The 11,507-nt window shown below is 40.3% G+C and overlaps 1 protein-coding gene across 1 annotated transcript; it reads left to right on the top strand.

Annotated features, from left to right (window-relative positions):
- Positions 1-516: 516 nt before the first annotated feature.
- On the top strand, positions 517-11,080 carry pold1 (polymerase (DNA directed), delta 1, catalytic subunit). The gene is given in 27 exon segments (XM_056401334.1): positions 517-618; positions 1,528-1,727; positions 1,957-2,070; positions 2,352-2,492; positions 2,620-2,745; positions 2,897-3,065; positions 3,542-3,659; positions 4,002-4,128; positions 4,242-4,408; positions 4,525-4,629; positions 4,829-4,969; positions 5,105-5,215; positions 5,407-5,598; positions 5,695-5,783; positions 5,898-6,014; positions 6,207-6,320; positions 6,576-6,723; positions 7,373-7,468; positions 7,644-7,781; positions 8,495-8,670; positions 8,893-9,045; positions 9,149-9,251; positions 9,361-9,493; positions 9,780-9,893; positions 10,116-10,168; positions 10,596-10,693; positions 10,811-11,080. Coding segments are annotated over 26 exon segments (3,318 nt in total). The 5' UTR covers positions 517-618; positions 1,528-1,540; the 3' UTR covers positions 10,899-11,080.
- The last annotated feature ends 427 nt before the right edge of the window (positions 11,081-11,507 follow it).

Raw genomic sequence — 11,507 nt, 5'->3', positions numbered from 1 at the left:
TATCAAATAAAAATTAAGAGGCACGAAAATATTCTAGTCATGAGGAAATATAATTACAACTGTTTTTCACACATTTACAGCACTTTCTTTCTATCTATCTATCTATCTATCTATCTATCTATCTATCTATCTATCTATCTATCTATCTATCTATCTATCTATCTATCTATCTATCTATCTATCTATCTATCTATCTATCTATCTATCTATCTCTCAGTGTTAAACTGTTTATCTCATTGTTTGTAGGATGGTTGCTGTGTGTATAATTTCATGACTTAAATTAAATTAAAATAGAAAAAGCTTCAGTTTTAGAAAATAAAATTTAAAGATTTGTTTGTGTATTTGTGGAGCTGTTTTCCCTCCCTCTCTGCTGCATACATTCTGACGTAATTTTGCCGCGAACACACGGTCTTTTTAACGTAGTAGGTATGGCCTGGCCGCGTTCAACTTCCTCCTTATTTACAACCGAGTTTCCGCCTTGCGTCTGTCGTCATTGTCCATTGCTTTTATTTTGTACCCAGTAACGAAACGGAAATTTTCCGCGCTTTCGCCGGTGAAAGTTCACAAATTAAAGGAGAGTGGCGGGAGCTTTTGTCAACTGGGGTCTGGTGACAAGAGGTAACTTTGATAGCCATTATACCTTCGTTAGAAACGCACCAGCCGCTGACAGTTTCGTGGGCAGATTTCACAGAGTGGTCGGTACTACAGTTCGTTAAGATCAGTCTTGGCGCGAGACTGTTGTGTGTTTACACTCGCGCATGCTAGCTTGTTGCTGTAGCCTGTTACAAAAGAAAGCAGCTGCCCTAGTTTGAACAAGAAATAACTCGACATACATTTTTACCGCTGGAACACTGAGGTTAACACATGCTACGTCTTACAGAGAAATGTTGAATTTACGCCATTCATACGCGGATAAGTTGTCAACGTTAGCCGTGAGTGCACTTAACTGAAAATAGCACCGAGAACCTCAGGAGGAAGAGGACACAACGTAGCTAACTACAGCACTTAGTTGAGATGCTGTAACCTTAAAGAGTTTTGTGTTAAGAGTGGGACGGCAAAAGCCATACTAGTTACATGCCTTATGGACTACATTATGCGCAGAATGGAGGAACATCTCTCATTTGACTGGGGCCATTTCTTACCAACCACATGACTTTTTCTACATCTTTCCTACGATGATTCAATGTATCAAATTTGTCTTTATCGTTCAAAAAAGTATCATTATCGCTGTGTCGTCGTTTACCTTACTTACACTACTCTTTTTTTCCTTTGTTATTACGTTACTTCACCCCCTTTCTAAGTAAACAGAGACTGTCTGTCAAAAATATAAACTTTCTTTGCAGGTGGTAACAAGCGTTTAATGTAGCACAATCGGAACTTGTTTTAATAGCTCTGCATTATTCTGAATATGTTATCATTAAGGGTTTATTGTTATGCTGTCATCAGTGCCTGCTTAACTCAGTTAAGCAACTTCTTTCAAAAATATCCTCTCTAATAATCTTCCCTAACATGTCTTCTGTTTACAAGGTTCGTTGTAGCCATGGATTATAAAAGACGCAATGGTGCCCCTCTTATGGGTGGTGCATCTCAGGCTAAACGTGGTAAAACAGCAAGTGAATGGGAGGACAGTCCATCGCAGTTTGAAGAGGAGTTGTCCATGTTTGATGAAGCAGATATGGAGGGGGAGGAGACGGAGGGACAGGCGGGACATGATGTTATTCCCGTAGGTGAGTGTTGCACAGAGAAGTACACAGTCATAGGTGTGTAGCTTTGCATTGTGAATAATGTAACTGTGCTAATAATAAATGATGACTTTGGAACTAGTTAATCATCCCAGGAAAGTACTCTTATTGTGTTGGTTCAACTTCTGATAATTCTTAGTTCTTAGATGTATCCATTGGCACAATAAATAATTAATTTTGGTCCTATTTCTGTCTTACCTCCTTGTTCTGTCAGGTGACCTCTTCTCAACAAACATTAACCCTCGCTGGCAGCGGCCTCATGCTCCTACAGTGGACCCATCATCTGATACTTTGGTGTTTCAGCAGATTGACCTTGACTATTATTTAGGTAATTATCACAGATGACTTGTGTTGAAGCCAGAACCAAGATGACATAGACTTAATTCTGTGATATATCTGTAGTTAGCAGTATTAAATGATGGTAATCATAGTATATAGAGCTGTTCGGGATTCATATAGGTTTTTTTTCTTTACAAATATTCCACACATATTTGATTTGTTGCTTTGATCTAAATAAGAGTGTAGATCATATCCACCTACTCTGATGTTCCACTGTTGTATGTGAGTAGAAATGGTATCAAAGTCAGTTTCCATTTATGTGCTATGCAGGGCCTGCAGTGGCTGGCATGCCTGGCCAGTTACAGGGAAAAGTCCCGATCATTCGGATGTTTGGAGTGACAGACAGCGGCAACAGCGTTTGTTGCCACATTCATGGTTTTGCACCTTATTTCTATGTTCCAGCACCAAGTGGTGAGTAGTAGTTGTGCTGTGTCACTGTCAGTAAATATTTAATAATTGTCTCAGTTCAACCCATTTCTTATGTAATTAATTCTTATTAATCCTGAAAATTTTCCCTCTTTCTACTTCCTTCGAAAAGGGTTCACATCTGCTTCCCTGGGTGATTTTAAAAGAGAGTTGAACTCTGTTGTTCTGAAGGACATGCGCTCCAATAAGGACAACATCTCCATCACAGTGTTGGCTGTGGACATCACCCGCAAAGAGAGTGAGTACAAATGATGTTTAAATACTTATGTGAATTTGTTGTTAACTTGGCAGAAGTGTGTACAGGAATTCTCAAACACTCATAAATACGGATCTTTGATCAAACTAATGCAAAGTGATCTAATCTGAGCTTCTTTTTTCTTTTCTTACAGACATGTATGGTTACCATGGGAAACGCATTATAGATTTCTTGAGGATAACCATGGCGATGCCTCGTCTCATTGCCCCTGCAAAGAGACTGCTGGAGCAGGGCTTTAAGTTTGGACCTTTCCCCATCCAGAGTTACCAGTCGTACGAGGCCAATATAGATTTTGAAATCAGGTGTGTTTGTGCGCGCTATACATATTGTACTTAACACACAATGTCTGTGGTTTATTTAAAATATCCAAGGAAAATAAAAACATGGACATGTATCCTAAAAAATATTTACTGTATATATTTCAGTCACAGTATAAGAAATATGTACCTCAATTTATTTATCAAGATTTTTTATTACGTTATGGTGTTGGCACAGATTGTGGTGTTCTTACATTTGTCAGGGTAAACAGGGTATTTGCTGTTGTTGATCCTCAATTTTGTAACCATATTCTTATGTTTTCTTTATTATATATCTGCTTACATTTATATGCAGGGACACCATTGATATCTCGCTACCTCTAGTCTTGAACATGTGATCAGGGAAGCCTACCTGTTGTAACTTACCTAATAATTTCTTATAAATGTTTATCTCACAAAACGACTGATAAGTACATATGATACTGTATCTTTCAGCTACATGAACCTCTCTTTGTTGTCAGGTTTATGGTGGACAGTGATGTGGTGGGATGCTGCTGGATTGAACTTCCCAAAGGCAAGTACAGGATACGTGACGAGAAGAGCATGGGGGGCACGGATTCTCAGTACCCGGCAAGGTAGGTCTGCTTTATGTCTTAGCCTCATGACACAATCTGTCTTTTGTTTATGCTGCTCAACTGGCATGTAGACTTGGGGGATATCCAAAATTGAATATCTCCATACAGCCCAGCAAAAATATCCCGATATACAATATTTTTCTTGTATAGATTTTCGATATTATGAAAAATATTGCATATGGCAAGAAATATTGCAATGTTTGATATTATCGAATGTCAGCCCAAGCCCACTGTCATACTACATGGGTCAGTGGTTCACTTCCTTTTAAGTGCCATCGTAGAATTTTTGTATTGTCCAGCTTTTATCAACAGTGTTTTTTCTCCCCCTATTTTTGGCTGTCAGGAGTCCTTGTGTCAGTATGAGGTGGATGTGGGATGGACAGATTTGATAAGTCACCCAGCAGAGGGAGACTGGCAGAGGATCGCACCACTCAGGGTCCTGAGCTTTGATATTGAATGTGCAGGAAGAAAAGGTGGGGTTCTTTATTTATCTCTGGGATTCTCATTATACAGCATTCAATCTATTCATAGTTGATGGAAAAGCAAATGCAGAGTTTGATGTGCTTGTTAACTCTTTTCTTTCCAGGAATCTTCCCAGAGGCAGATAAAGATCCTGTGATTCAGATTGCATCTATGGTCCAGCGACAGGGTGAGACAGAGCCCTTCATTCGCACAGTGTTCACCCTCCAGTCCTGTGCGAGCATTGTGGGCTCTCAGATATTGTGTTTCACACAAGAGATACAGCTGCTGCAGGTAAATATGCTGGCTTCAGGAAGGCACTGCAAAACAAATAAATTTTCATGTTTTCTTTGCTCCCACTTGTGGTTTTGTTGTTCATCTCCCATGTTGTTCTGTCTGTTAACGAACAGAGCTGGGCGGAGTTTTTGAGGACAGTGGACCCAGACATCATCACAGGATACAACATTCAAAACTTTGACTTTCCTTACTTGCTCAACAGAGCTGCTGCTTTAAAGGTTAGATGAAGCCACATTCATTTACTTTAGTTTGATCCAATAACAAAGCCTAAAATGTTCTTGGCAGATTAAGCATCATTGAGTGTCACTTAACTATCTCTATAAAGTGTGTTTGTAGTAGATATACTTCAGATCTCCCTAAGATCTAAACATCTCTGCTCCCCCCTCCTGTTCAATAAAACATGATATTTGTATTTAGGTGAACCTGTTTCCCTACTTGGGCCGAGTACGAGGAATCAAGTCAGTCTTGCGCGACCTAAACTTCCAGAGCAAGCAGATGGGCCGCAGAGAGAACAAGACCGTTAACATGGAGGGCCGGGTTCAGTTTGATCTGCTACAGGTCAGCACTTACTATTGTAAATTATGATTTAAACAATAGTGATGTTACCATACTGGTAATATGTGGTGCACAGATCAGTTGTTTTCAGGAAAAGACAGACTGAGCATAAACTGGTTGGTGTGTCTGTCTAATCAGGTGCTCCTCCGGGACTATAAACTGCGCTCATACACACTCAACGCTGTGAGTTTCCACTTCCTGCAAGAACAGAAAGAAGATGTACAGCACTCCATCATCACTGATCTGCAGGTAACCTTGTTGCACCTGGAAAATAGCTGGTTGTCTTTCAGCTGCGCAGATTCGACTGCCCTCATTAATAAATATTTAAATATTTGGGTAATTTTTCGATAATGAAGTAAAAATAAAGATGTAAGCTTCTTGGAAAAAAACATGTGGCTTTTGTCACTCATCTGTTGTTCTCCGGTTGTCCTCCATCTCAGAATGGAAACGAACAGACTCGTAGACGTTTGGCTGTCTACTGCCTGAAAGACGCCTATCTCCCACTGCGCCTGCTGCAGAAGCTGATGTGTGTGATTAACTACATGGAGATGGCAAGAGTGACAGGTGTGCCTCTCACGTACCTGCTGTCAAGAGGACAGCAAATCAAAGTCGTGTCTCAGCTGCTGCGACAGGTAACAAAGGCAAACACATGGGATGCACAAGTCACTGGATGCATGTAGATTTAAAGATGATAACTCTTAAGTATCTGTGTATCTGTACACGTTTAGGCCATGAAACAGGACTTGGTCATGCCTGTTGTTAAGACAGAAGGAGGAGAAGACTACACTGGCGCCACTGTCATTGAGCCAGAGAAAGGGTATGTAGGTCTGGTGTTTGGTCATGTGAATGTTTGACTCCACTCTTGGACTTTTTGCCTTTGTAGGTGCAAGCTTGTCATGTTTCTTCCATCACCACCTTCTTCTCTGCATAGGTATTACAGTGTCCCTATTGCCACCCTGGATTTCTCCTCCTTGTATCCGTCCATCATGATGGCTCACAATCTGTGCTACACCACCCTGCTGCAGAGGGGCTCTGTGGAGAAACTAGGGTGAGGCAAAGATGTTAAGCCAGCCTACAGACTTTTGTACCTGACACACAATATGGTGCAACTAGTTTAATTCATTGTTTTTTCATGGATTCATTGTGTCTTAATGGCCAAGTAAAAACACGAAACAGTTCAAATGCAATTGTCTAGTATTAACAATCCAAACTAATAATTAAAGTGGTTGTGTGTCTATAGCTTGTCACCTGAGGACTTCATCAAGACTCCGACTGGTGATCAGTTTGTGAAGAGCTCGGTGAGGAAAGGACTTCTACCTGAGATCCTGGAGAACCTGCTGTCTGCTAGAAAGAGGTTCGAATTCTTTCAAATAAATGACAACAACAAAAGGCTTATTAACTTTTTAATCCTGTGATTCACAATTAGTGTTGAATGGTTCCTCCTTCTATAATCAACGTTCAGATTTATTCTTTAAAAATACAAAAATGGGTTTACCAAAAAAAGCCGACCCTTTAGATAATATATAGAGCAGATAAACATGTTGTTGGTGTGCCCATAAATCAGCCAGATGTGACTTCCTTCTCACCTTGTCCCTCTGTCTCTCCACAGGGCCAAAACAGAGCTGAAGAAGGAAACTGACCCTTTCAAGAAGCAGGTGCTGGATGGCCGACAGCTGGCCCTCAAAATCAGTGCAAACTCTGTCTATGGCTTCACGGGGGCTCAGGTGGGCAAGCTGCCCTGCCTAGAGATCTCCCAGGTGAGCACCTGACTCTGTAGACAGCCTTAGAATAATTGATGTTCAGACCTGATACTGGTGACTGCACCTTATGTTTACATGTTTATATACTGTCATTAGTGTGAATAATCTTCAGCTAAAGAGCACCGTGGTTGTCTTTGAACATTGGTTGGCAAAAGAAGCAAAACTTTCCAATTCTGGCCCCACACAACTGTTTGTCATTCTTGCTAAATGCAGTCATCCCCATTTGACTTATTGTCACTCTTCCCACTGTTCCACTCAGATGTGAAATCGGAGCACAAGCTGTAAACAGCAAAGATGTAGAAGGAAGATTAGTGTTGAAATAGAAACCACAGAGCAGGTGGTGGCAGAAATGTAAACAATTAAACACAAAGACCTACTGCAAGTGCAGAAAAATAGCTGCAACAGACTGCTTCTTGCTGCTTTGTGAAATGTTGACATAGTTAATTAAACAACAATCTCACAGAGAGTTGAGACAACTCCATGATCAGTTTTGCCCAGTAGCAAATGTTTTTCTCAGTCATTGAAACTCATGACCTGTAACATGCCTGAAGGTTTTGCTCTGTGGCCAATGAAAGCTTTTTCCAACACCACAGGTAATTTAGTTATGTAAACTATGTAAACTTAAATCTTTTCTTGTCTCATTCAGAGCGTCACAGGTTTTGGAAGACAGATGATCGAGCAAACCAAACAGCTGGTGGAGTCAAAATACATTATTTCCAATGGTTACCAAGGTGATGCCAAGGTGAGGAATACATGAGGCTGCCATCCACTTATACTGAACCAAACTCAGCTCATTTGGTTCCTTTTTTTCTGCTTAACATATCACATATCAGCTAACATCAGATTTGTTCCTCACTGTCATGTAAACACTGACTTGTCTATGGTTTTCCTTTTTAATTTTATTTTTATCTGTTAAGGTAATTTATGGGGACACAGACTCTGTAATGGTTAAGCTTGGAGTTGCAACAGTAAGGGAGGCGATGGATATCGGGAGGGAGGCAGCGGAGTGGGTGTCGTCCCATTTCACTCCGCCCATCAAACTGGAGTTTGAGAAGGTACAATTTCAGTCCAATCCATTTATCAACACACTTGTCCCTGTGGAATTTGTAATTGAGGCCTATAATTCATGTGTTCAAGCCCAATTTAACATTTGAATGTATCAGTTTGGTCTCTAGATAGACATTTGATACCATTTACCAAGCAATTAACTGATTAATTGAGAACATATCAGATCACTCAGATTAATCTATGTAGAGAAAATCACTCTATTCCGAATGTACCAAAGGTATTTGTTATAATAAGATGTTAATACAGTTGAAGAAAAGTCTCTTTTGCGCACTTACATCTCTTGTCCCTGCGTCTTATTTCCAAAGCTATGTTTACATTTAAGTCCTTATCATGATGGAAAATAAAGTATGAAGCTTTGCTCAGTTGTGGCGTTTAGTACAACGTAGAATTTGACATTTCTGATGTTATATCTCCTACATATTTCTCTCACTTCAAAAAGTTCAATGTCCAGTCAAAAAATGTACATGAAATATAACTATCCCTCTCTCTGTCAGATGCAATCTCTGTATTAAAGAACACTGCAGCCACATGAAGATATATTTGCACTTGGATGTACTTGGATGTATTTTTCACAGGCTTTAAAAGCCTGTGGAAAATATTTTGGTCTTCTCAAGAGAATATCTGTAGATCTTGAAACGGGGGACCTCAGGGTTCACAGGAGAAATAGATCAATGAGAGTTTATTTTTGTCACTTGCACAGGTGTATTACCCATACCTGCTGATTAACAAGAAGCGCTACGCAGGCCTGTATTTCTCCTCCAGTGCAGACACACATGAGAAGATGGACTGTAAAGGCATTGAGACTGTCCGCAGAGACAACTGCCCTCTGGTGGCTAACCTCATCAACACCTGTCTGCAGAGAATCCTCATAGACAGGTACACATGCCCATTCTTTTTAGAGGTACTCTGTGATATCGTCTTTTCATAATTAAATTTTTAATTCCATTTTGACATACTGAATATAACTCAATAGAATTGCAATAGAAAATAGCTAAACCCAATCATTCAGCCCACTTTCTCTTTTATTGCTTGCTTGAACCTAATCCAGAGCTGTTGATACTGTGCATAACTAACTCAACTGATGTGATGTGTTGTCAGGGACCCGCAGGGTGCAGTGGCTCATGCCAAAGAAGTGATCTCAGACCTTCTGTGCAACCGCATCGACATCAGCCAGCTGGTCATCACCAAGGAGCTAACGCGCACCGCCCAGGAGTACGCTGGCAAACAGGCACACGTGGAGCTTGCAGAGAGGTCTGACACCAGACACTGAGTCACTTAATTTCAAATAACACTAAAAGGGAAAATATTCTGTGTGATATGGGTGAACTGGTTCATTAATATTGATGTTTTACAGGATGAGGAAAAGAGATGCTGGCAGTGCCCCCAACCTGGGAGACCGAGTTCCATATGTCATCATCAAGGCTGCAAAGGGAGCAGCAGCGTACATGAAGTCAGAGGTCTGTAGTGTTGTCTTTGATAGATTTTTAATATGCGCGTTTGTTTCCTTTCCTTATTGGGAATATTAAATCCTGGCAATAACCCTGATTCTTCCACATGTTGCTTCAGGACCCAATCTATGTGCTGGAAAACACCATTCCCATCGACACCCAATACTACCTGGAACAGCAGCTGTCCAAGCCCCTGCTGAGAATATTTGAGCCCATCCTGGGAGAGAGCAAGGCAGAAAGCGTCCTGCTCAGTGAGTCCAAACACACGCACATCATGGTCATTAGCTTTTGAGCATTTGACATTAGTCTTGACATTTTAAAGCATAAATTACTGATTGTGAAATCTATAGACTATTCATCAAAATCAGCATCTGTAGGGATCCCAGGACTCAAATGTAACATTTTTAACATTATAACAACTAAAATGTTAAAGCTGCACAGTTTATCCAATCAATGCAGAAAACACCGTCTTACTAGAGGTACTCTTACTCAAGTTTTTTGGATGTTAATTTTTTTGATTTTTGTGGTGTGTTTCAGAGGGTGACCACACACGCTGTAAGACTGTGTTGACCTCGAAGGTCGGGGGCCTCATGGCATTTGCCCAGAAGAGGAGCACCTGTATCGGCTGCAAAGCTGTGCTCAAGACAGACTGTATGTGTGCTCAGTATTTTAAGATTTCTTTTTCTTCTTTGATATTCCCTTCATGAATTTAGGTGATACTTTCAATGTAACAGGATGTTTTGCTTTTGGATAAACAGTAGTTCTTCATTTCTTGGCATAGGACCAGTCCATCTTTATTTTTTAATGTCCAGTAGTACACTTTGGGTTGGAGTTTTATACAATATGTGCAACATCTAATGTCTGTCATTGCAGCGGCTGTGTGTGATTTCTGTAAGAAGAAGGAGTCTGAACTGTACCAAAAGGAGGTAGGCAAGATGCTAAATGACTTCATACTTGAATGTTTTGGTTTTCTTCACTAACAGTCCTAGCTCTGAATGTGCTTGAAGAAAAAGCTTGAATGTCTTATTTTCAGGCAGTGGCTGAGTGTTTATCATCATATTGCCCTCTGGTCGCTCTTCAGAGCTCAGTGAATTCCTTAAAAGGAATATGATATAAAATTTATTTTGGTACATTGAGCTAAACAGTGCAGAGTCTAACTGGATAATTGTTTACTTTCAGGCTGCTACAGACCAGTGTGCTGGTTAAAATGTGATTCTGTTTTTCCATGTTGACTGTTCCAGTAAAGCACAAACCATTAATACAAGTTTAGAATTTGTTACCAGAAGAATTAAGGGGGTAATATTTCAAAAACAAATGTCTAATGTGTTGCTAACATTTAGGTTTAAATTACAGATCTTTCACTTGAACACACTGGAGGAACGTTTCTCTCGTCTGTGGACTCAGTGTCAGCGTTGTCAAGGCTCCCTCCATGAGGATGTGCTCTGTACCAGGTACATAAACAGTACACAAGCACATATTTAACTGTTTGTTTATTGTGGAATAATGGCTGAGCACACACTGGCAGTCCTTTATGTCCACTAACACTGTCCCTCCTCGCTCCTCTGCAGCCGGGATTGTCCCATCTTCTACATGAGGAAGAAGGTTCAGAAAGATCTGGATGACCAGAGTAAGCTGGTGTCTCGTTTCGGATGGTGAGAAAGGGGCACACGACACACTCTCATTCCTCCTGTGCCTCATTTCAGATAACTTTGGACTCTCATTGTTTTTCTACGTCTTTTAGTGCTGTGAAAATGCATATATATCGCACTATTTCTAATATGAATAAAGTGACATTAAGTAGTATCTTTTTGTAAAATAAAATCAAAAAGCAATCTATTTGTTTTGGGCTTTCAGATATGATCATTACTTATTTAACGATGATAACAAAAATCTTATTTGAAGTGGTTAAAATTACAAACAGGATACTGAACCACACTGCCGTCAAACATGGCAGACGGTAAATGTACGTGACGTGTCCTGTGTGGGAAGAAGTTGTTCAGTGTATGAACCTGCCTGTTCAGATGTACATTCCCCAATCTTAATTTGACATCAAAGTAAAAGTGTGGAGTTTTACAGAAATGAAAAGAGGAACTTGATTGGCTTCCTCTTCATCGTTATTGTCTGACCTCATAAACCACATCCCTTCCCCTTCACTGATTTGGTACAAAAGCCCTGATCTTCTTTAAGGTTTTATGGAGAACACTGGGTGTAGTATTTGCTCTTTCTGCTTGAAACATGTAAAAAGTAGAGGTCTGTATATGGAAG

This window comes from Seriola aureovittata, chromosome 17 (assembly GCF_021018895.1).
Source record: "Seriola aureovittata isolate HTS-2021-v1 ecotype China chromosome 17, ASM2101889v1, whole genome shotgun sequence".
NCBI classification, from domain to species: domain Eukaryota; kingdom Metazoa; phylum Chordata; class Actinopteri; order Carangiformes; family Carangidae; genus Seriola; species Seriola aureovittata.
Note: the sequence above shows the minus strand (reverse complement) of the source record. Positions and strands in the feature narration are given on the sequence as shown.